General features: G+C 30.9%; 2 protein-coding genes across 5 annotated transcripts; both read left to right on the top strand.

Annotated features, from left to right (window-relative positions):
- The first annotated feature begins 8,413 nt into the window (after positions 1–8,413).
- LOC129306415 (uncharacterized) lies at positions 8,414–15,565 on the top strand. 4 transcript variants are annotated; one of them, XM_054947024.1, is made up of 16 exons: positions 8,414–8,568; positions 10,419–10,512; positions 10,631–10,738; positions 11,155–11,190; positions 11,409–11,519; positions 11,614–11,697; positions 11,770–11,888; positions 12,461–12,562; positions 12,795–12,911; positions 13,006–13,071; positions 13,604–13,670; positions 14,087–14,140; positions 14,634–14,729; positions 14,888–14,914; positions 15,033–15,068; positions 15,154–15,565. In XM_054947024.1, the coding sequence occupies exons 2-16, from the start codon at positions 10,471–10,473 to the stop codon at positions 15,289–15,291; spliced, it is 1,203 nt and encodes a 400-aa protein (XP_054802999.1). In that variant the 5' UTR covers positions 8,414–8,568; positions 10,419–10,470; the 3' UTR covers positions 15,292–15,565. The 4 variants fall into 4 exon arrangements, with proteins under 4 accessions (XP_054802999.1, XP_054802997.1, XP_054802998.1 ...); XM_054947022.1 differs by having other exon boundaries at positions 10,628–10,738; XM_054947023.1 differs by lacking the exon at positions 8,414–8,568 and adding an exon at positions 8,892–9,294.
- A 3,137-nt stretch (positions 15,566–18,702) lies between these two features.
- LOC129305812 (secretory carrier-associated membrane protein) lies at positions 18,703–25,303 on the top strand. The gene is made up of 13 exons (XM_054945924.1): positions 18,703–19,064; positions 20,144–20,209; positions 20,587–20,700; positions 20,821–20,883; positions 21,447–21,480; positions 22,728–22,850; positions 23,447–23,509; positions 23,625–23,718; positions 24,086–24,131; positions 24,226–24,293; positions 24,520–24,568; positions 24,789–24,854; positions 24,955–25,303. The coding sequence occupies exons 1-13, from the start codon at positions 19,008–19,010 to the stop codon at positions 25,039–25,041; spliced, it is 930 nt and encodes a 309-aa protein (XP_054801899.1). The 5' UTR covers positions 18,703–19,007; the 3' UTR covers positions 25,042–25,303.
- The last annotated feature ends 1,206 nt before the right edge of the window (positions 25,304–26,509 follow it).

The following is a 26,509-nucleotide window of genomic DNA, read 5'->3' as shown; positions in this document are numbered from 1 at the left end:
CAGTTAGAGTGGGTTCACCAATCTAAACCTAACATATAATTTTATGCATATAAAATAGGAAAAAAATTTAGATACTTAATTTTATATATTTAATATATTTGTTTTCAATTAAATAAGAACATGTGAATATTTTATAAAATATCCATTATATAATAAATTCTTATTATTAATTTAATTAACATATTAAGATTTACTTGTCATGATTTGATTGAATATAAGTATATAATATTAAGTACATAAATTTTACCCATAAAATACTTGTCATATTTATAAGTTATTTTTAACATGTTTTATCATAAATAAGAAAAATTTTGAAACTTAATCATTCTCTTTAAAAATTTAATAATTTTTTAATTTTAATTCTGTTAAATATACATATTTTAATAGCTTATTTTCTTTCATTAACATTTAATAAAAATAAAAAAGAAAACTTATGATAAAAAAAGCAAAATCTTTCTCTTGGAAGAGTAGATTTTTTCTTTTGCATGTCAACTCAATTCATGTAAAGTTTTAGTGCTAATATTTTTAGAAATGAGTGAGTTATGATCATCCAAAAAAAGGAAAGAAATGGGCAAGTTATAGATCCACCAAATGCATTAAAAACAATTCTAAATATTCACCTAAACACCAAAAAAGTAAAATAACTTGCAATATACTCTGCCGATTATTATGTCAAATATTTTAAGAAGATTCTAATCTTAGTTGAATTGATCAGATGCCACGACCCGTGTTTAGTGGCGGTAGTTGAAAATCCACTCGCCGTTGTTCAATATTAATTGCAAGTAATCAAAGCTTAATTTAATTAATTTGATAGGAAAACCTTTACTGTACCACCCTTTTTCTATAAATACTAATATATTATACTCCCCCTACTACTATACCAAAAAAACAAGAAATGCTCTTATCAAAGCACTTATATAAAAACGCTCTTAAAAATTGAGACAGAATATAATAAGCACTTTTAAAGTAATATTTCCTCTGGACTAAAATATAAAATATTGGTAATTAATTAATAATTTTAAAAAGGAAGATGTCATGCATTATGGTTTGGAGGCCAGGAAGTTGAACCTATTAGAGAGCTTATAACGGCAAGCACCATAACAGGTAACTAAAATTTAAAATTTTGAATTTTAAACTTATATATTGAAGCAGTGTCCATATTTTAACCAGCAAATATAAATTCTTTAAAATGGCTATTTTGTGATTTTGTCACCAAATAATTGAAGAAAAAGAAAGTTAATTAGGTGTTAGTTATAATTAAACATATAGGATAAAATTTTCAACTGTTCTCTCGCTTTTCCCCTATCTAGTATTTTTCGTTTGATTGATAAATAAATTTGTATAAAAAAATAGTCATTTTTTTTTATTTTAGTCAACAATCTAACAATTATTTCACAATACATAATAGTCATCGAAGACAAATATATCACTTCATTATAAATCAAAAAATTATTTAAAATAATATTTTCCTCATCATAATTTATCATTCCAAAATATAAGACACTTTAAAAAGATTAATATTTTATTAAATATATTTATTTTAATATTACCCTTTATCTCTTTTTATTCAATACTAATTAAGTATAGATTTAAGGTTATTAAACGTAGGATATTTTTGATAGTTTATATTTTTATTTTGAGAAAAATAAGGTTATTAATTATATTTATTAAGGTTTATTGGTACGTACATCCTTCATTTAAAAATGTAAGGCATTTTTAATTGAATCTCATCCCCATAAAGTAGTTACTTATTTTCACACTAATCATATCTTTTTATATTTATTGCTATTAACAACTCTATAATAAATATAAAGTTATTATTAATAAGGAGACTTTTAAAAAAATAATAATTACTTCTCAAAAAACTAAAAATATCTTATATTTTTTAACATTTAACTCTTTAAAAAATATTTTGTGTTTTTTAATGGAGAAAGTAAGAGTTTACTTAAAAGTGTCTCATAATTTAAAATGAAAGGAGTAATTAGTACATTTTATGATATTTACTTATCATTTACATATTTTAAAAGATATTTTTTTGCCACTTTCCCTTGTTTTTATTAAGTTCACAATGTTTTTTTCACTTTCTCTGCATTCTTACAGAAAAAGCTAAGGTAGATCCCCTCTATCAAACGATAAATAAAAAAGGCAAAGAGTATTTCACAGTTATTTGAGTACCCTCATCAAAAGTAGGTAACTTAAGGAAAGTGATGCTCCCTCTACTCATGCTAGAAGACAATTTTTTAATTGTCATATTTAAAAATATAAAACATTTAAGAAATAATTAGTACAATTTTTCTAAAAATATCTTTTATTAAGAGTGTAATTGATGAGATTTTTTAATAAATAACCTGTTAAGTGATGGTGAACATGGAAGAATGTGTAGTTTTAAACATTATTAAGTAACAGCGTAAATTAGTGGAAAGTTTTTTATAATTTGAAATAAAAGAAATATACACCTCTTCATACAATAATAATAAATAAACAATTTAAAAGTTTTATATGATTATCTAAATAGATCAAAGTTGAGTTTTGTCAGACTCGATTAATAATTATAAACGAGTTACCTCAACCTTGTATTTTGGATAAGAGTGATCAATTATTGAGTGACGGAGGGACATAAAATGAGATCAAGACTTTCGACACCGGACAATGGATAAGGAAGAGTGGTTAAAGCGTGGATGGGCCCCACTTCTTGCATGGACTCTTGCGTCTGCGTCTCACACAATCTTTGTCTACTTCTGAATAAAAATAATTCATATAATTTACTAATATTAGCAAAATTTCGAAGTTCAAGAAATTAAAGAAAATAAATAAAAGACTCGCGTTCCCAAGCGTCATCGTTATTTACGCCACGCAGTTCTCAGTGCCCTCATTATTTATTCAATGTTAAATGCTCACATCACCTTTAACGAAATGCCTAATCAATCAATTCTTATCATTTCCTTTTCCTTATTATTATAACGTTATTCTTCGTATCATTGCCAGCACTTAGTAAGTCGATGTTGAAAATCGCGAAATATACTTCATTCTTATTTGAATATATCCTTAGATCTTAAATATTTAAACATAATTAAAGACTAATTTACATTTGTCTTTGGGCTTAGAGTAACTTTTGTGTTATTTATATAATGTGATAGCAAAAAAAAGAAAGTTATACTCTCTTTATCCAAAATTATAAAGTACCTTTAAATAAAATTGCATATACCAATCAAATTTATTAAATATATTTTATAATTTTATTTTTTAATAAAAATATAATTTTTAAAAAGTACCCTTCATTTAATATTTAGTTTATGAGATAATATATACAATAGGAAGGATAATATTAAAAAATTATTATTAATAAAACTTTATTTTTATCAAAATATACTAAATTTTGTGATATTAAATGCTCTTTAAAAATGTTTTATAATTTGAAAAAGATAGAGTAATAATTAAATATTTGCCACAATATTCTTTATCATCTCAAGTGACATAGTACATAATATAATGCTATTTTTTTCCAATAAAAGTGTATAATATAATATAATTTCCCCATCATACTAACCATCATCTCCATGCATCTGATGTTTTTTGCCAATTGTTTAATTTTTTAGAAACGGGAAAATTTCGCCCTATGTACATACACATAAGAAAAAGAAGCCAAAATATGCAAATACTACATATATTCAGCTTATAATGCCCATTACAGTGAGTGTGTATATGTGTTAAGTAGCTTATGTGAGGATTCATGAACATCCAGATATCAATGAGCACAGCTTTACAGAAATACACCAGTATATTAACGATTTACTGACAACTAACAATCATGGTCGGCATAAACTAAAAGTAGGCCATTTCCATTGTAATTTATTATTTATTTCTTTATTAAGTAAACCCCACAATGTTGAGAGAGAGAGAGAGACTTGGATTCCATGATGGCATTTAATGAAGGTCAATTAAAGTTGTTTTAAAATCTTAAGTTGGGAGCGCGCATGTATGGTCATTTACTTATCATTCACATGACAAATGTGAATTCTGCCTGAATACACAATATTTAAAGCTCTTCGTTGTCACGAAACACTTATTTTGATCCGTTTAAAAATATAAAATATTTTTTTAAAAAATAAATATTTAAAAATATAAGATATTTTTAATTATATAATTATTGTTTTTTTTAAAAGTGACTCTATTAATAATAATTTTATATTTATTATAGAGTATTTAATAGAAATAAATATGAAAATATATGGTTAGTTTGAAAGTAGGTAACTGTTTTATTAAAAGTAAAATTTAATTAAAAATAATTTATATTTTTAAACAGAAAGAATATATATCTTGTGGTGTTGCTAATTATTTTTACCAACGCTTTCAAGCGTAAAATTTGAGTGTCATGCAGTAAGTGTTTAACCCAAAAAATAGAAAACGTCAATGCAAAAGGCAACCTTAGCTAACATGACATGGAATAATTTTTTATGTATAAAAAAGGAAGCACAAAACTAATAAAGGTTGTATTTAGTAAAAAGGATTGGTTTTTTACAATATGTTAAATTGAGATTCAAATTTTGTTGGGAGATATATCTATATTTAGTACTCAACAGCATCTCAAGTAGGATTGTCTTCAATAAAAAATATTCATGAGTAATAAAAAAAAAGAAAACACAAAAATATATATATATATATATATATATATATAATATTACTGAATTTTAATGATGAGGTGGGGTTAGTTATGAATGCATGATTCATTCATTTTTGGACATTAAAGCTTTTGGGTGTGATATAAAGGAAGGAAAAAGAGATATTACTCTGTCATATGTAAATATTTAATTGGGCTCACTAATATTCTACCAAATATTCTACCATGATGTGGAACCAGTTCAATAGATGATCGACTAAGTTGATTCCCCACATTCCTAACTCAATCACATTTTTTATTGCAATTTATATTTCATTACTGTACAATTTTTTTTTAAGATTTGAGCATTGTTGGGGAAATAGTTTTAGTGCTCATTAATAATTTTATGATGAGTCATCATATTGATGAGCATTAAAAGTTTACCGCCTCTAAACAGTTTACATTTAGGTTGGATGGTCCAAATTTACATATTTTTACTTTGATTTTTCTTAAAATATTACTTTGTTGGGGCCGATTGTTTTTTTATATTATTATGAATACAATTATACACACTCTTCTTTTTTTAAAAAAACATGTAAGGTATTTTTAAATAAAGTATTTTTAATCAAATCTCATCCTGAATAAATTAATTAATTATTTTTAAATTAACACTATGTTTGCACATTTTTAAAATTTTTTAATAAAGTGTTTAACTTAAAAATAAATATAAAATAATTTATTTATTAATGACATTTTTGAAATAAATACATTAATTACAATTTAAAATGCCAAGAATATTATATATTATTTAACATTCAATTCTTAATAAATGCTTTATATTTTGTAATAGATGGGGGATGCTTTTACATTTTTTTGTTAGACCCAATTTGAGTAATTCTTTTTAAGATATTTTCAGTATTCACAAGGGTTTAAACCTAAGATCTCACGTATCAAAAAACAGAAAAATAAAATAAATATATTTTGTAATAGATGGGGGATGCTTTTACATTTTTTTGTTAGACCCAATTTGAGTAATTCTTTTTGAGATATTTTCAGTATTCACAAGGGTTTAAACCTAAGATCTCACGTATCAAAAAACAGAAAAATAAAATAAATTTAAAATCTTATGTTTAAGTGATCATGGCCTCTTTAATTAGCTTCGAGTATCGACCCCTATCAGTGAGAATTAAGTTTTTTTTTTTCAAAGCAGCAACAATAATAATAGTTGATAATTGATATATAATCCTTGTTAGAATTTAGACTCATAAGTTCCAATCTGATTATTTTAAAAGAGCCCTTTTCTTTGGCCAGGATGATTGTTTCAAAAAGTTACTGCAGACGTTTCTCAGTTTTTAAATTATAATTATAACCCACAAATAATAAATATATATTCATGAGTATTCATTACTGTTAAAATACGGTATTATCTAATCAATTTATCTCATTAAATGTCAATAACATTTGTATCAATATCAATTTTTCAATACAATAATAAAGATGCAGATAACTGTCTTGCAAATGAAATCAGTTGCAGTGCCGTACTCATCACTTGATGAGCATCTGGATCATCTAAATTTTTAATCTAGATGGTTCAAATTTTATAAAATTTATTTTTAATTTTATTCTATATTTATTATAAAAAATTTAAAATTTTAATAAATTTATTTCATTATCAATCTAAACAATACAAATTTAATTTGAATAGTCTAATTTAATATTAATTTTTAAATTTTTTTATAAATTAATTATTTAAATATACTCTAAACAGACTGAAACCAAAGTACATCTAAATAATTAATTTATAAATTTTTTTAAAAATTAATATTAAATTGGATCACTCAAACTGAATATGTATTGTTTAAATTGATGACAAAATAAATTTATTAAAATTTTATATTTTATAATTTAATAAATATATATTAAAATATAAAAATAAAATTGATAATTTTAGATTATTCAAATTAAAAATTTAGACGGTCTAAATTGTTCACTCACATGATGAGCATAATAATTCTAATCACTCTATGAGCACCAAAACTGAAAGCCTTGCGAATTACGAGCATGTGTAGCGAAAGATTCTTTTTGTTTTATCAAGTAAATTTCAAGTCGCGGGAAATCTGAAGAGAAATCTCATTTCCAGTTAATTAATATCCTAAAAATAGAATAAAGTATTCATCAATAATAAGTCAATCATGTCTATATACTTGCACTCAATGAAACGTTTCATACGTGTTCAAAACCATAGCAAAGCACGTGTTTAATCCTTCAATAATTTTAAACATTAATATAGTTTAATAAATATAACATTAGTATACTCCCTCTATTAAAAAAATATATAATATTTTTAATCTTTGAAGATATAATAATTATATTTTTTTTAAAGTGTTCCTATTGATAATGACTTTATATTTATTATAGAATATTTAATAGGGATAAATAAAAAGATAAGGTTAATTTGAAAGTAAATAACTACTTTATTGAGAGGTAAAATTTGATTAAAAATATTTTATATTTTTGAACAGAGGGAATGTAATATATTGCACTTTCTCCACTATACATAAATCACATTTTGAAAGAAATTGATAGTTATTTTTTTAAGCTACTTTATATAAAAAGATAGATTATTAATACTGTCATTTGATTAACTTAATCACAAGAGTTGGATAAACTTATTTTAAAATGTTGTATTTGAATATTGATATAAATGTTAAATAAAAATACTAAAGATATCCCAATTACTCATGAAGCTTGGTAGCAACTAAAAAGTAAAAAGAATTTCATATAATAGAGATTCGGATTAGTTTAAACTAATGGTAATAGCTAAGACATTTCAATATGCTAGATAATTAAATAAAAATAGACTATCAATTGCTTTCTCACTATTTTATCTTTTCACGATTTTTTATTTGCAGATTAAGATGTTGTATGTGTGGGAAAAATAAATTTAAAATGATACATTTAAATTTAATAAAGTTGAATTAGAACGTTTTTTCCCTTTAAAAAAATAATAATTTAATTACTCTACAATATTCTGATGAGGTAGTTAAAATTTAGAAGTGACTTTTTTTTCTATTAAAAGATATAAAATATTTTTTGAGAGTTTATATATTCAAAATTATAAAGCACTTTTAATGTTTTGGTGTATAATTAATGTACCTTTAATAAAAAATACTTTTAATAAATAACTTTATTTATCTTTTAAAGTAAAATATTTTATTAAATAAAATAAATATAAAAAGATAATATTAATTAAAAAATAATTAATTACATTATTAAGAGTTATAATTTAATTTAAAATGTAGGGAGTACATATTAGACAACTGGAATGGAATATAATTTTATAAAAAGAAAAAGAAAAAGACGGTATTGGAATTTATATCGTTTTCTGGGCGGTAAACCGTGAGGGAGACGGCCGGGGGGATCCAATGCGCTTGTTTGGTCTGATGGTAATTCTTTAGAGCACACTGGTTTGGATCTTCGTCTTCGTTGGTCTCAATCAACTGGTGGCGTCCATAACATATTCGCCATAGAAAAATTCTCCATTTATCTCTACGCGTGGCATTTTTTGATTAGATAAATCCATCTCAGTCCTATCAAGAAAAGAATTTTCCTCCCCTCGCTTTTGCTTTCGCATAAACTTATCGGCACAGTTCTCTTGTTTCTGTTCCCCAACAATCTCATTCCTCTGCCATTAACAATTAAGTAACATATTAATTATTAAAGATTATTCTATTTTATATCTATGAACGAAATATTGACCACCGATTGTGCTATATAAAAAATGTTATATAAAGCACTAGGTTTTGGGAAGCGTTTGTTGACGGGGCTAATGTGATTATCAATACTCTGTTTCTCAATAGACTCATTTCACATTTCGCAGCTTGTGCTCTCTGATTTCGCATCCAGATCCTTTGTTGGAAAAATCTCTGCTAGATTTCAAACACGGAGTTGTAAGTCGTCAACTTCACGTGGTAAGTTTTTAGTCTTGTGAATAGTATTTTATTAATGCACAAGTGCATTTGATCCGCAGACATTGGAATTGGAATTAAAATAAGAGTGTAAAAGATAAAAGGAAAGATACCGTGAAAGAGGATCAAGATAGATCCTTGGTAGTAAACTAACACGAGATTGGAAAAAGAAACGTCAGTGGCGAAAGAAGAAATGCCCGGATCAGCAAACGAAGGGCTCAGTGGTGGAGACGCCGACTGTGTCGCTTTCTAATAAAGTTTTTTTTTTTTTTTGGCCAGAGCTTTCTAATAAAGTATGGTTCTTGCGAATGGTAGCGATACAAATTTTCGTCTTTAGGTGCAAATAATGGACACGAGTACAAGGGAGGAAAAGGGTAGGTGTCATTGAACTGTTTTTAATTTGGCCATCTGGTAACCAAACTATGCCCTTCAACCCAAAAGCCATAGCTAAGCCGCGCATGCACTTAGAGAGTCTCTCTGTCTCTGTCTCTCTCTCCCCTCCTTTAAACGTGGCTTTTCCGACTCCTGCGTTCTGTGGACTCTTTCTTACTCAGCCTTAGAGGAGGCCATTTCTCATCTTGCCCTCTTCTCTGTCGGGTTGTTTCTGCCTGGCTTTCACACTCTCTGAAACTTGTGATTCGTGTCGTATCGGCGACGCTGTCGTTTTGGATCGTTCGAGCTCTCTGTTTCCTGCTGGGTTCAGCTGCCACGCTTCCTTGTCTATGTGGGGTATGTAATGTGTGTGATCTTCTAATCTTTGATGCCTCTGAGTTTTTCTTTATTTGGGTGCCCATGAGAATTTTCTGGGTTCTTGTTTGTGGGCATTGGCTTTTCTGGCCCTTCTTTTTTGCCTTAACGATACCGGGTCTGACAGAACATCCGGATTTCAAAACCGTAACAAACGTCGAGAATTTTCTGCCCTGAGAAATGGTTGTTTGAATTTATCAATGAACAGCTTTCAATGAAGGATTTTTATTAGTCACTGTTACGTGGGGGTAAACTTTACTCTCTGCTGAAGTGACGAACCACAAAGTCATAGAGTGGTTAGATCTGATTCAAGTGGTTGAAAGGATGTTTACGTGTTATTTGATTTCTTCCTGTGAAATGCGAGACTCCATATTTTCGGCGAGAGTTTTTTCTAATCGATTGTATTTTGAAGATTTCAGGTCTAGTAAAATCTATTGGGCAACTACTTTCTTCTTTCTTCCTTTTTCTTCTTCCCTGTTTTCTTTAAATGATTCTTGTTGTCGGGAGAATTCATTGTCTATGTGCCTGTTTCCGTGTTCTTTGGCGCTTATGTCGCAAGTCATTTGATTCCGGCCTCGGAAACTGATTTGGTAGTTTCCTTTGGATGGCCGGTGGGGTTTAATGTTATTTTATTTGCAAGTTTTGTTAGTTTCGATTGCGAATGCTGGTTCAACAATTCGAAGCATGCTTTTGATATCTTTGTCTATATCTTAAGCATGTTTTTTCCTTTTAAGTTGTAACTGACTTATTGTCTCCAGTCCATGCTTTCTCATTTTTTCTCTTTCTCGATGCACTTCATGTGCATCATATCACGCTATCTCTAATTTTGATCCCTAATCTTCTTCTGCACTAAAGGCGCGATTGGCAAATTGTTAGGTCATTCAGTTCAGTGTTATAATGGTTTTGGAGAAGCTCAAATACATTCCTTTGCGTCTTGTTTTATGCTACAGAATTTAGAATATAGCTTTTTGAAATTTTGCATCTGACATCAAATCATAGTCACATGGGATTTGTATCGTTGCTATACTTTGTTAATGATTTGTTTGGAATATTAAATATGTTGAACTTTGGCTTGAACTAGCATCTGATACTCTCCATTATGGCAGATTGTAATGAATATAAATAAAAGATTCAGTTTTCTATGAAGCCAATCAAATCATGGAGGTGGTGACTAGAAAAAAGAGTGGCTTGTCTGATGGGGTTGGTCCTCTTGTCTTGCAATCATTTTAAATTTGATCGACTATTTCTAGTAGAAAATTTGGATTATGGAGACACGTTTGTAACTTCATCGTTTGTGCATGCATATTTTTTGCAGCAGGGAAAATCAAGCTTCAAGATGAAACAGTTGCCTTTTATGGCAATTCTGTGTACAGTGATGTTGTTTATTGTGTATAGAACTACAAAGTATCAATATCATGAAGTAGAGGTACGTGCCATCATTACATGTCTTAACTAAGGTCTGAAATGTTAACTAATGTATCTTTCTGATGCGTTATTTTGAAAATCCTTGTACAGTTTCAGTATTCTTTTTATCAGAAAATGTGTCAAGCGGTTCCCAAAACTAATGAACTGAAGTCTTGTTATCATTTAAAAATGTTATAATGTTACTACCAAAGTATCTCAGCTTGGAAACCTTTGATGCTATTTGTACTTTTTCCCTCTTCTTTAGCTGCTAGCATGCTTTTGATAAATTTGAAGCCTCTTTTCATTTGATTGAAGAAGGCACATGGCACATTGCTCAAGTTTTGTGTTTTGTTGTACAATAAAATGATACATGAGATTTTTGTACTGAGAGTGCTAATTTTTATTTTTTTTCCTTTGCGTACAATGATCTATTATCAGATAGACAGAAAGTGGAGTCTTTGGGGAGAAACAAAGGTAAATACTCTGACTTTAGTTTTACTTGCCAGACTAGATTCCTGATTTTCATTTGCCCCAAAAATTTGAGACTCAATGTTTTTAATATGACATGCAATAGTTTCTTTTATCATTTGTGATGCACCCGGTATCTCTAAAATTTTTGCATAGATTTGCAGACATGTGTTACTTGGATGTATGTTTTGTATTCACATGGCACCTGTTATGTCATTGTGCAGGGTTATCCTGCAGCTTCTGAAAAGTTGAAAGGCTTGCCACAAGGTATTAGACAGGCTACTTCAGATCTTGAGTTAAGACCTTTATGGTCGAGAAGTAGTTCTAGGTCAAAGGTCAGCATCCCTGAGCTATGTCACCTGCGCTAATAAATAAGTTAAGTTGAATGGTATATCATTTTCTGAATTGGTGGTGATTGTGGAATTGCAGGTTAGTGATTACTCCAATCGGAACTTGCTGGCAATTCCAGTTGGTATTAAGCAAAAGCAGAATGTCAATGTGATGGTGCGAAAGGTATGATACCAGATCATAAGATGGTCAAAATCATATATATCAGCATAACTTATCTAATTTTATTGATTTCAGTTTCTTCGAGCAAATTTTACAATCATTTTGTTCCATTATGATGGTAACGTGAATGGATGGTGGGATCTCAATTGGAGTAGCAAGGCTATACACATAGCTGCTCATAACCAAACAAAATGGTAAGGATATGAATGGTCATTGATCAGTGAAGATCTGAGGGAGGTTGCTTTAACTCTTCCTATGAAATTAGGAACACAGTGCATGTTAGTTCTATATCATGGAAGAGCTTTTTTGAAATTCAAAACGTCTCTTGGACTTGGAATGAGCTGATGAGACTACTGTTTAAGCACCAGATATTGGGAGAATATTGTGGCTCTTGTTAACTTAATGAAGTCAGTCTTTATATTTCTGCCTGTGGTCATGAGCCACTTCTGAACTTGAAAAAGCATCATGTAACCATACAATGCCTGAGATATACCAAGGGATTCTCATAGCGATTGATGATGAACTGTGTATTAAGAGCTGCCTGAATGGACGACCTTGGCTTGGCCATGTCATTATTACATCATGTATCCATGCGTAGGTTGTTGTGTCCTCGGTTATATCAGACTGCAGTTTTTCTTATTATGCTTGCCGTAGATGTGTACTTTTCCTTTTAATGATATGCAAATGGGTGCGCTCATTTTACTGATGTCTTTTCTTATGTCATTTATTTGTTTAACCATATATTAATATTTGAGTCCTTTTTCAGGTGGTTCGCAAAAAGATTTCTACATCCAGATATAGTTTCTATTTATGATTATATATTTCTCTGGGATGAAGATTTAGGGGTAGAGCATTTTTCCCCCTCAAGGTCAGGCAGATTCTTGTGCACCTTACTTATTGTTGACATATTAAGTTGTTTTAGACTGCACTCTGTATCTGTGTGTGTGCTTTTTTTTTTTTAGTCAACCTTCTGGTTTACTGAAAGGAGTACCTAAGTTTGTTAAAAACATTTCATATTCTATTTTTTTGAATTTATATTCTACCTCATTATGTAAAAGTGATATAACTAGCATTGGTCTTTTTTTTTTCCCCCTTTTCAGATACCTTGAAATTATAAAAGATGAAGGATTGGAAATTTCTCAACCAGCTCTTGACCCGAATTCAACAGAGATACATCATAGAATTACTATTAGAGCAAGAACCAAGAAAGTTCATAGGTTAGCTGTTAGAGACTAGTGATAGGCACTTCTTAAACGCTAATCATTGCTTGTGATATAAAATATTGAATGTGTACGCTGTACATATATACAGGAGGGTATATGAACTCAGAGGCAGTACAAAGTGTTCAGATGCCAGTGAAGGGCCACCATGCACTGGGTAAATAGTTACTTCTTTAAACCTGTCAGAGAAGTTTAATTTTAGTTATCCTTACCTGGTCTTGTTAAGTGGTTTTGTCCATCTTCTGCTGCCTTATCATGTTTACATAAATTACTTTACTTCATTATATTCCAGTATATGTCAAGATAAATATCTTGTATTCATTTTTCTGTTTCCCATGCAAATTTATTTTTCACCATGGAGATTCTGGTGCTCTCAAACATGTCATTGATATGGTAGGCTACATGTCTATTGAGGGGACTAATTTCCTTGAAAGTCAGAAATTGATGTTTGATAAGTTTGGCCCATCTTTGATTTGTTGGTCCAGGATGACCCTGGTGTACACTATTTTCTCATTCAGTCCTATTTATTTTCTCCATCTCGACTTTCAAAAGAAGAATCAGAAAGAACGACAACAATTCCAAAATAATCTCTGAGAGTCATAATGTGATGATTCATGACAAATTGTGGTATCTGCCTATTCTATAATGACATTATTGTTGAAACAAAACCTTGAATATAACTTTTGCAGGTTTGTGGAAGGCATGGCTCCTGTTTTCTCTCGATCTGCTTGGTGTTGTGCTTGGCATCTTATTCAGGTAATATTATTCCCATGGTCCATATGTATATGCTTTTGCTTGGGACAAGTCAGTTGCTTTCAAACTTAATCTCATGACAAAACGTGGTCATGTATTGTTTTTTCATTGCACAAATTCTTTATTTAATTCTATGAATCAATCCACTTTGCAAATTAAAGGTTGTCAAAATGCTTTTATCTGGGATTTGAGATGTGAGGTAATAAATTGATTTTTACAGGTAAATCAAAATATTGTGTTGGTTTTCACCTGCATATTTGCTTGAAATCCGTAACAAGTTCAAACCTGTTTTGTAATTTTCAGGAGTTCAATTTTTCTTTGGCATTCTAACAGATCAAAATACATCAACTAATAGATCAAGATACATCAGTTTTTTGATATTTTTGTAAACTCATCGTCATCATTTTTCTTTTGTCCAGAATGACCTTGTTCATGGATGGGGAATGGATATGAAACTAGGATATTGCGCACAGGTGAGAAAATCATATTTTCAGGACACCTTTCATACTTTCATTATTTCTGATGATCCTAGAAACTTCTTTCCTTCTTAGTTCTCTCTGATAGGAGCTCTTTTCCGTTTCTTTTTGCATATGCTTTTTGTTCTTTGAGATAACTATATAACCAAACAAGTGTCACCTATAGTGAGACAGTCATATATCATATTCTTCTGCACATAGTATTAATGTGTTATGTGTCAGCCTTAGTAATGCCTATTTTGAACGGCATCATGTCTTCTATTCATTTTTATAGAAACTAGGTGGGTCCTTGTGTATTACATAAAAATTTGAAAAACAAGCCATGGCATTTACAATTTTTAACTGCAATTTGCTATAGACTATCAGATATTTATGATGATATTGCTGGTCATGTCACATGCTATCCTACGGTTACATTTCTTGTCCTTCCCTTTAAGCATCATTTGCTGCCTGACTGTCATTAAGATTGAAATAAGTGTAATTTTTCCAGGGGGATCGCACGAAAAACGTTGGAGTTGTTGATAGTGTATTTGTGGTTCACAAGGGAATACAAACTTTGGGTGGGGATGGTCATGATAGCACCAAGGTACTCTGCTTTTCTCTCTTTTAGATTCCTTTTGGTAACATACAGCCGTGTTTCTGCAAACCATCAATTCAGAAGAAGGGGAAAAAAAAAGAAGTAACTTGATAACTTGATTGCCATTGCCTTTTTCTGCAAAATGATAATTTCCTTTCTTTTCACAGGAATCGGATTCAAGAAAGCTAACCAAGGTACAGTTTTTGGTTTGATGTAATTAATATTTTAGATGGTTCTGACTCGTTTGCTATTCCATAAAATCTTAGCCATCTTTCTGACATTAATCTTTCACTGATTTTCCGTCATAATCAGAAACACAGTTCATCACCTCTTGATACGCGAGGCGAGGTGAGGCCTATATACCACTCTTACCACTTAAGCTAGCCTCGAGTGCCTGGTTTGGTTTACGGTTAAACCAGGATTGATTTTGCAGATACGAAGGCAGTCAACATGGGAACTGGAAATCTTTAAAAAGCGATGGAACCAAGCTGTAGCTGAGGACAGAAACTGGGTTGATCCGTTTAAGAGTAAGAAGAGACTCGTGAGAAGAAGACGCAGCCAGCAGCGATGACGTTTGCAACTTGTTTAAGCTATCAGCTTCACTTCACAGGCATTAACTCACACATATATATAGACTATAGGTATAGTTTAGTTGGTGTAGCTCGCAATGAAATTTCAATTCATTCAATTCTTGGAGAGAAAAATCACATTTTTGATTTTAATTGTTTTTGCTTTTAGCATCCCTCTTCCTCTGTGATGCTATATAATGGTCATCGTAGATGCAGCCTCATTATAATGGAAACGTTTTGCCACGTCTTTATGCTATAAAAGTGCTTTTTGTTGGAGTTTCTGTGTCTTGTTTTATGATGTCCCTAGAGGGGCCAAAGTGGAAAAGAGAAATTTTTATTTAGTCTGATTTATTTCAATCTTCTAATAGTTGGTGAATGAAAGGCATGGTGTGGTAGTCCGGGTCAATCCGGAAGCAATAAACTATTAAATCAATTTATTTATCGATTTATAAAAATATTTTATTTATGATTGTCTTGAAAATAATTTAATTATAATTTTAACTATTAATCCTTGACCAATTTAATAACTCTCCTGACCAATTAAATAACTCTCCTGATTTTCGGTACTTCGACAAAAGACTTGGATTAGGTAAAAGATTGGGCATTGCTTTCCTAATGAAAACATGAGAAATCTCTTTTTTAATTGCTTTCTATTATTTGACCAGCTTTTTTTGATACTTTTTTTCCCCCCTCGAAAATGACAGCTAAGCTAGATATTTTATAATTATAATGGTATTTACTACCCAAATTAAAATTGGCATCTTAAAAATAATTTATAATTACAGATTTTATTTTTCCAACAGATGTGAAAACATGGGATGATTTTCTCACTTTTAAGGTGTCTAGTATCATGTTTGTATAATTTAATAATAACCGTTGATTCCTGATAAAAGTTGGGTTTAATAAAATGTGTTAATTTTTCACAATGTGGTGAATCAAGTTTAAATCTTTATTGAAAGAGATACTCATATTTAATGTACCATTGTACTTCAAACATGATTATTTTCAATAAGAAGATACTTGAAAGTAATAAAAAAAATATTAATTGTTGATTATTTTTTGAGGCAGATTGTTATATCACACATTGAAAGAATTTAAAAAGGGTTTTAATTATATAAGCGACGTTTCAATAAGTTAGTTTTTTAAGAAAAAAGTAATGGCTTGGTGACAAAATATTATAAATAGTAAAACAAAAATAATCAAAATGCTATAAAGAAAAAATCATTTACCTAAATATTATGGATGAATACCATGGAAATTATTTATTAGAATACTATAGATGACATTCTATATAGTTTTCTGGTAAATAATTTTCAGAGTGTATTCTCTTTGGTTTTCATGCAAGGACGTTTTTTTTTTTAAAGAAAGATTGATTGGTTCTTAATATAAAACATTTAATGATGTATTAATGTTTTTAAATATTACACCTATTAAAACTCATTAATTATGAGGGATAACGTAATATAAGTTTGAAAATTTTTTATTTAAATAAGAGCAAAATTAAAAATTTATTATATTTTTAAATAAAATTAATAATTTAATCACTTTTTTTTAATTTTGATGAGATCTTTAGAGCTATTTCATAATACCTACTGGAAATAGTAGTATTTTAGTAATTTCTTTTACTACTAGTTCCTTTATGCCGTGGGGCGTCCTTAATCAATAGCTTTTTAAATGAAGGCAAAAGTACTCAGTTCATATATATATATATATATATATTTCTCCCTTTCTTCTCTGCATTTTTTTAAGAGGAACATGATTAGTTGACCTGTAATGTTAATGTAAGAGGAGAATTTGGTTTGGTTTGTACAATAAAAAAATATGTTAGGCCAAGAAGAAAATAACATTGAATTTTAAAAATATGGAAGTAGTGCCCTTTTCAATATTTATATGGGCTGCAATGAGCAGCATTATCTTCTCTCACACACAACAAAACATAATATTAAAATAACACAAGTCACCCTTACATACTTTGAGTTTTATCTCTTGACAGCCTTGAACTTTGCAGTCTTTGAATTATTTTATGTTTTGTTAATTCGTGACCGCCTCTGCCATCAAATAATGAGAAAATATTATTGAAGGACCCTTGAAACCCTTTATTCACATATAAAATCAATGCATACTAGAATATCATGAGAGGACCGGCAAATTAAATTGCAATTAAATTTTGTTGATTAATTACTAAAATACCCTTAATTTATTTATTTTTATTAAATCTTTTCACCACTGTTATTGGTGTCAGAGCTAGCATTGGCGTCTCATTGTTGACGATTGAAACTCCAAAGATAAGTTATTATTTAGAATTTAATATGCTATAGTTCAGATTTTGGCAAATTGTTCTCAAGACATTAATAAGTTAAAATTCAAATTTTGACAAGTTATGGTTTGAAATTGGACAAGTTATCTGACTTTGGAGCTCTAGTAATAAATTACCGTTCAGATTTTGACAAGTTATTCTTTATATATAACAAGAAGTTATAGTTTGAATTTTAATGAGTATTTTACTGCAAAACTTTGACAAGAAGCTGTGGTTTGAATTTTAACTAAAAAGTTATTGAATTTTAATTATTAGAATTTTGACAAACTGTAATTTGGATACTTTTTTTAAGAAAGGAAGGGTGTTTTTGGTAATTATATGAATTGAGATATCAAATTTACATGTGATATTAGAGCCTGATTATGAGTGTTAAATTTAAAATATCTCAATTTAAAGAATTAATTTTGTGTGTTTGCATGAAATTAGTGAAAATTTCGATTAGACTAAATTGTTCGGTCACGGACTGATTCCTCATTTTTTTAACCCATTTATATTTCTATTGATGTTTTCTTGAATTTTCATTTCTTTATAGTTTATACTCCTATATCAGTGTTTTGGATTGCGATCAAGAGAATTTAATTGCATTTAAATCCTGTAATCCTTGTATGCCAGCATTTCAAAATCCTTTTTAATCATTTTTTGTAGAAATTATATTTCTTTTTGGGTCCTTTAATGAGGTTCTCGCTGAAATAATCTTGTCGGTCATCAAAAGAATGTTATTTTGGCTTGTTCGTTGCAATCATCGGCGCGTGGTAATAAACACTCATATATTTACATTTTGTTTTAAACTCTGGGTAAGATTCTTTCCTTTTTCCCTTCACCGTGAAATGAAAGGTAAAAAAAGAAGAGTACAACTTTCAAAAACGAAATGATTAATTGAATTCTTACGGAAAAAAATGGAAATATTTTTAATTAAATAAAAACGAAAATATTTTCATGGATTATCCCAGGATTACATCATTGTCTTCTTACTGTGAATCAACAACTAATCCATCCATTAATTATTATTATATTAATAAAATTCAAAACCTTTTCAAATTTATTTTATATATATATATATATATATTTACATAATTAATAATGCGAGCGAGCAAGGCCGAAGTTGAAATTAGAGGGCTCTCGCTCCCCTGCTGTTTCCGTTGTTGTATTTTCGTGAAATGTGTATTTTGCTGTTGCTGACCAAAGACATTTCATCTTGTTGCTAGAAATTGATTTCCTTCTTACGCCTTCTTCTTTTGACCTTTCTCTTGCCGAAGAAGAAATCCAAAATTCCAAATCTCAACATTCCTAAAGCCTTGCCTTTTGAGCCTTCTGATTTTATTTCCTCTGCAAACTTCCTGATCTTTGCCTTTTTAACTTCCGATTCTTGGGACTGGTGCCTGTGACGGTTAACCTTTTCTGATGGCTGGTCGCTATGACAGAAACCCCTTCGACGAAGAAGAGGTTAATCCCTTCTCTGTAAGTTCTTCTCCCTCATCCTCGTCTATTTCTGCTTTTCTGGTGGACTTGTTTTTGAATTGTGTGGCTTTCTTTGTGTGATTTTTTTTTTTTGGAGTTTGGAACAGTGGATAGACATACTTGGAGATTTTGGCTTTTGGTGTTCTTTTAATTGAGTAAAGGTTGACTTGTTTGATGACGTATATTTGGGCAGTGTATGTTGATATCGATCAAGTTATGTCTTGTTTTGTTTCATCTGGTATTCGCTTTGGATTTAGTGTTTTCGGCTAAAGTTTGTGCCCTCGAGATGGTGACTTTGGAATTAAGTTCATAACTTGCGGTTTTACCTGACTGTGGTTTGACTTGCTGTCGTCGTCAATGTTTAAGATGTTTCGGTGATGCATCATGGAGATAATCAATCACGCCAGTTTCAAATTTTATTCGCATGATAAAAGCTAGCTATAATTTAAGATTTATCGTCGATTATTGATTTATGATCATGCTCGTCTGACAATGATATGAAAAGAGAGTGCGAGGCATTGCCCAGTGACGGAGTGTACCTTTGGAGTAGTTGTAAAGTTCATGAAAAGTATACATGATCACTCAGTTGAAGCTTAACTCTGTATTTTTGTGGAAGTCTTAGATTTGGTATAGCTGATGGACAAATAATCTATATTTTGAACACTTAACAATATCATATGAGCAGAAAAATGCTTTGAGGTGTTTGATTTGCTGGTTTACGACTTATTTACCACTTCTGGGCTGTTGGCGTAGCCAGTTCCGATATGATGAGTTTTCAATTTTTCAATCACTGTTGGGCTATTGTTGTCCAGCGTTTGTGCTCACCACGTTATCTAACAATATAACATCTACTTAAATTTGATTGCTCATAAATTTCACAAGGTTCCATTAATCCAAAGCACCAAAGGTAGATAGGTATAGCTTATGGAGAGTGGAGGTTTTACTACTTCAGATGCAGTGCTAGATATTATTTTTTTAGTAGACAATAATATTTAGTATAATTTTCCATTTGCAAAGGATATTGTTGATCTAAAATGAATTGATGCCCATGCAAATTCCTCTGTGATATAAACCTGCAGGACCCAGCAGTTAGGGGAAAAGCATCGAACCAGTCAAACTATGGTGGGGGTGCATTTTACACAACTGTGAGTTTATAAATTGAAGGCTGCCAATAAATGATTTTACCCATGCACAGTGTTGTTTATTTAAGCTTTAAAAATCAAAACCATTGGTGATGGTGCAAAAGAGGAACAAATGAACAATCTTAACTGTTCAAATTTTTTGAGGTCCCCCTCACCCTTTTTTCCTCCCTTTTAACTATTCCCATTTATGACTTATCTTGTTTTCATCCTTTGCAAAGTATCGGGGCAGTCATTAAATGTTTTCTGACTCTATATGTACCCTAGCTGTTTTGAAATGTTCTATTTCTCAACCAATCCTTTATAATGGATAAAAAAGCCCTGTGAAAGGCTTCCAGCTGCTTGCCTGTATCTCATGCAACTTATTTTTGTTACGTTGTTAGAATCCTGGAAGCGTTGCCCCTGCCGCGAATTCTAGGCTTGCACCTCTTAATCCAGAACCTGCTGATTATGGCTTTGGCACAACAATTGATATACCTCTTGATAATGCATCAACGGTATGAATAAAATTGATATTGTTGAAAACCTCATCCCTCTCTTTCCATCCGTTACTCTCTAATTTGTGTTGCTGAGAAACTGCTGTGGGCTTTTCTCATTATCATCTTTTTCACCACCAGGATTTAAAAAAGAAGGAGAAGGAACTCCAAGCGAAGGAGGCTGAATTGAAAAGGAGGGAGCAGGTGTGCCATTTGCTTTGCTTTTTTTACCCCGGTGGAAGCTTTTGACGTTTTGATGGGAGTTCCCTTACTTTATATTCAATGAGACTGGGGCACTATTTTGTCGTATATGTTATTTTGTTTCCTTGTTTCTTTTCTTCTCCCCTCCCTCTCTTACAACATTTTCTTAGGAGAGGGCATTTTTATCTTTCAAAATATGATCTTTCTTTTTTCTTCTATCTATCAAAATTTCTTCTATCTCTGATCAGTACTGGTCTTGGTGGATATTACTACTACTACTACTACTTCTTTCCCCCCAAAGTATGGCTTAATTAGGAAGTGTGAAATTTTCATGATATGAAAGCAGGCTAGTCCATAATATAAGCCTCGCATATCCATGAAAATGCTTCATTCCATTCTTTTAAACTGGATATGCATCTAATTGGTATTCTTTCCCCAAAAAGAGAAAAAAAAAAAAAAGTCTTGTCTGCTGACTTTCTTATTAATTAATGAGACTGGAAATTCAAATTATATCTTTCTTTTTCTCATTTATTTTCATAACTGTTTATTTATCTATTAAAATACAGGAAGTAAGACGTAAAGAGGAAGCTGCTGCTCGAGGTAATTTACTTTCCTTGTTTAAATATTTCAGACTATTGAGCTTCAAGATGTAGATTGCTTCATTCTGGGCTTGTTGGAGCAGTTTCACTCTGTTTATTTTAAATCTTAAATGTGCATTGTGTTTCGGTTGGGATTCTTTTTTGTTTATGTTGATTTTACTGTTTATGTTGGCATGTAATTAAACGGTGGAAGAAAACTACTGTTGCTGACCACGTGACTTATGTTGCTTTCACCAGCCCACATTATTTACTTGGAAATTCTCAAGAGTCCTTAGTTTCCTGTTGTTAATTAAATAGTCTAAGCAGAGATTGGATATATATCATGGGGTCACACATTTATCTTCAGTGAAGGACTTCTGGTTTGTAGAAATTTATGGTAGAGAGAGATTATTCAGTTTTGGATCTTAAAGGAGACAAAAAGGGTTGATTGTGCATTATTGAATATAAGCTGAAAGAAAAGTTTCCTATGTTCCTCGTCTGTTGTAATCCACCAAACAAATAGGGTTCATTGTTTTCCTAATGTACACTCTACAACTGTTTTATTGGTCCTTATATTTCATACGGTTATTGGTGTCATTTTGTATGAAACAGCCCAGAGAAATAGAGGCGGTGCCAAGACCCTGGGTCATGGGTTACAACATTTTTAAAATTAATAATTTAAAAATGATTTAATAATTTTTAAAAAATATATTATACCGTGCATGGCTCCATGTTATGGGTCATTAAGCAATCATCTCATTGTCAATGTTAAGGAAAATATCTTTTTCAATAAAAGTCACTAGATAGTTATTCATCAATGGATCTCCCATACATTCCGCAGTTGATTTTTCACAAATATCTAGCAAAAAAGGCTTTTTTAACTGTTGCTGTGGCAATCAATAATATCATTCCTAACTTCAAGAGAGCCTAAATTTTTTTGGAATCCAAACATCTTTAAAGTTGGACTAAGGGTGCAAGATACTTGGGCCTAGGGGTGCAAAATGTTTTGACATATGAACCATTGATGTAATTTTTCCTAAGTCCAAGGGGTGCATCCCCCCCCCCCCAAAAAAAAAAAAAAACTTCTATGCAGCGCTGCCCATGCAGAGAAACATATTTCTGCTTGCTATGCAGGTGTCTTTAAAGATGGTCTATATGCTAAGTCATCTTTTAGAAAACTTTGCAGTAGTACTTTTTGTGCTTGGACAAAAAGTACTATCTGTGGGGCCAATTTTTGCAGTCAGTAATGAGTCAATTTTTGTTTTGCAGCTGGCATTGTTCTTGAGGAGAAGAACTGGCCACCATTTTTCCCAATTATCCATCATGATATTGCTAAAGAAATACCAATTCATCTCCAAAGACTGCAGTATGTTGCATTTACTACATTGTTAGGTACGGTATTTTCATTCTATTATTTTTATTCTTTGTTACAAACATGACATTGTTTACTTGTCCAACTATGTTTTACCACTTGAATATCATGATTGTGTAATGTATAAAACTGCTTCCATAGGAACTTCAAGGAACAATATACTTTGGGAAAGCTCCTGTTTTCAAAAAGCTTTTCTTGGAACTTTTTTTGTTTAATATTGCATCTATACATGCCAACAAAGTCTGAGGGTTATTGGGTAAAGCTATCTCTAGTTATTTTTTCCCCAGCTAAAGGATTGCAAAACCCACACACCTCACCAGCTTCTACTCTGTAAATCTTAAAGTTTTGTGCGAGAAGTTAGGAGGAGAAGTTTCTTTATGCTCAGTGATTAATTTAAATCTTTATTTCCTGGGCTGATTTTAGTAATTAAATTATACTTTCCTTCTAAAACACAACTTTAAGTATTGTTTGAAAAGTAAAAGCTCAAAGAGAACTAAAATGCATTGAAATAAATAGTTAGAGACCGATGCCTTGTTTTCTTTTCCTGTTTGATTTGAAATTCTAGCCTGGCATGAATAATAGCCCATATTTAATGACAAGTAATGATGTGATACAGGATTGGTGCTGTGCCTTTTGTGGAATATCATAGCTGTCACTGCAGCTTGGATTAAGGGTGAAGGTTAGTTTATTTTATATGTGGAACAAGGAGCTAGTTTCAGGTTATTCCGCAGCTGGAACAATAAATCTCACGTTTTCAAATTCCGTGATGTTGAACCTCTCCTTGCTTGTTGTAGGTGTAAAAATCTGGTTTCTTTCTATCATCTACTTCATAGCAGGGGTTCCTGGAGCTTACTTCCTATGGTATCGCCCATTGTATCGTGCTTGCAGGTACTTATTTCATGTGTTTCATGCGTTCAGTTGTTTTTGAATTTTGATGGAACAGCTAATTTCATGCATCTTTACTTTTTGTTGCACTCTGGGAAATGTTTGTGAGAAACTGTGTTGAAGTGGATGCATGTGTGTCTGCTTGCGCGTGTGCACAGTGTGTCTGTGCGTGCACGCGTGCATATCCATGTGTATAATGTATAATTACATGAGTGGATGTTCAAAATGCTGAGAATTTGAATTTGCGGGTGCTCAAATTTCTTGCATCATAAATTCCATGGAATTCAAAATACCACATTCGGGACACTTCATTGGTTTTGATTTCATGCTTCACTCAGTTTATGTTTTTTGCTCTTTATTATTTTTCCAGGACTGAAGGTGCTATGAAGTTTGCATGGTTTTTTCTGTTCTACCTGGTAAAATGATTATGCTCAACACCCACAGAAACTTAAAAAATAAGAAAGGGAAAACAGAAAAGCTAATTATCCTCGTTCCTTTTTCTGGTTGCAGATTCACATTGGATTTTGCATATTTGCTGCAGTTGCTCCTCCTGTTGTCTTCAAAGGAAAATCCCTGACGTATGTCGACCCTTTAAAATATATTTTCTAAATTCTTGAACATTGCAGAAGCAAAGATTAATTGTGAAATTTTATCTGTTACCTACACACATACACAACACATCAAAAGAAAACTGCCTACAAATTTGATTTAACATGACTTGATATAAGATAAATCAGGTAAACCGCTTTTGTTTGTTTTTTCTCTGTTTTAATCTGATGTTGTTCTTTAAACTCATTGGTGCAGAGGTATTCTGCCTGCAATAGATGTGATCGGTGACAATGTTTTGATTGGAGTAAGTAGATACTTGTGCAGAAGCATTTCTTATTTCTTAGTCCTGTGTTAAGCATTATTTAAAACAAGTTTTAGACTTTTAGAGTAGATAATCAATTCATCGTAGCAAAAAAGAGCCTTGTAACATAGTCTCTTGCAGATAATGCGGGAACCAAGGAACGTATTCTTTCCACTTTTGAACGATCATTCATTCATTTTTCTTTTGTTCATTTTGTTTCCAGATTTTCTACTTCGTTGGATTTGGATTATTCTGCATTGAATCATTGATCAGCATTTGGGTCATTCAGGTTACATCTGACACTTGAAAACTAAAACATTTACCCTGTAGTTTCATGGTGATAGAATAGAATCTTGACCCTAACAGCTTCTTGTTGGTTGTGTACACAGCAAGTTTATATGTACTTCCGTGGCAGTGGAAAGGCTGCTGAGATGAAACGGGAGGCTGCAAGAGGAGCAATGAGGGCTGCACTGTGATGATTCTCTCTGTATTGGGAATGCTTGTCTTTTGCATATATGCATTAATCTAGCTATATCCATGTTGTAAATTAGTAGCCTTAGGAATTGCGGGTACAAAGTAGTGTTGAGCGTGAATTTTGTTTGTAACATGTTTCCTTCTTTGGCCTCTTTCATGCTTTAATATGTGGTTTGTTAGCTTATAATTATAATCATCATCATGCAGATTCATACCTAAACGCTTGGTGGAAACTTGCTATAAATTCGTTTGTTGTTGACTAAAGCTGTATTTACTTTTGTGCCCTTTTCTTTTCTATTCTTTGTTGGTTCTCACCTCTTTATAACATTTCCAAACCAAGGTCTAAACATTATTGTGTTATGTTTGGTTTGGAGGAATTTAAAGGGAAGAGGAGGACTTTTGCTCTCTCCTTGTTTGGTTAAATAAAATAATACTTTTGTTCAGTTTAAAAAATGGAAAGGGCGGGGAATTTTGAATTTTTAATGAATTTTTCCTTTCTTGACCCTCCCATAGAAAAACGGGGGATTTGTAGAGATTGTTAAAACTTCTTCCTTCCTTATTCAATCAAAGCAAGCAAAGGATTGTTAAAAGGGAAAATTACAATAAAGATTTCCAAATATTACAAATAACTTATTAGTATCATGAATTTGTATTTCATGATTATAATTTTTTAAAAATTTTGAAAACAATTTTACCGCGTTTGTTAGTTTGGGAATAACTTTTTGAAGAAATTCAAATAAAGTGAATTCACGATTCCCTTCAATTAAATTTTTAATTTAATTAAGCTGATTTCAGCACTGATTAATTTAAGATGCCAATTGTAAATCGCGACATATTAGTAACTAACATTATTTTTGAAAGCACAAAAAAAGAAATATGGTTCTAAAATTTAATTTCATAATTTCATAGTCCTTATTAATTATTTACAATATTTGGAGATCTTCATTTATAATATTTTTCATATTAAAAATCCCTTGCCTTCCTCTTTTCCTCAAAATCTTTCTCTCTTTTTTCCATTAAAAAATCACATCTCTCCTGTACCTTCCATGGGACCTACCACAAATGTTCAATGACTTCACCCAAGACACTAATTGCTAATCGGATCTGCTCAACAGAATTTTTGGAAACACAGAAAGTAAAGGGAACAAATGTGCAAGGCACTCTCTTTTCTAAAAAAAAGGGGGCGAAGTTTGGTTAATTTGACCTAATTCTAACTTTCTTTTTTCAGCCAACAGCCTCACTAAAATTTAGACCTTCCAACTTTATGGTTAATCCATCATGATTTGGGTTTGCTTCAAGATAACGTGATATGAATTTGAGCATCGAGATCAAAACACAATTTACATAATAATATCATGTACATAATATATTAAAAATAAAGAGCATGTTCTGTTCATTCTTAAAAAAACAAAATAAAATTAATTATTTGATCTCTATAATTTTAACTCAATTATAATTTAATTTTTAAAC

This window comes from Prosopis cineraria, unplaced genomic scaffold (assembly GCF_029017545.1).
Source record: "Prosopis cineraria cultivar Desert tree isolate PC_DT_omini unplaced genomic scaffold, ASM2901754v1 PC3, whole genome shotgun sequence".
NCBI lineage: Eukaryota > Viridiplantae > Streptophyta > Magnoliopsida > Fabales > Fabaceae > Prosopis > Prosopis cineraria.
Note: the sequence above shows the minus strand (reverse complement) of the source record. Positions and strands in the feature narration are given on the sequence as shown.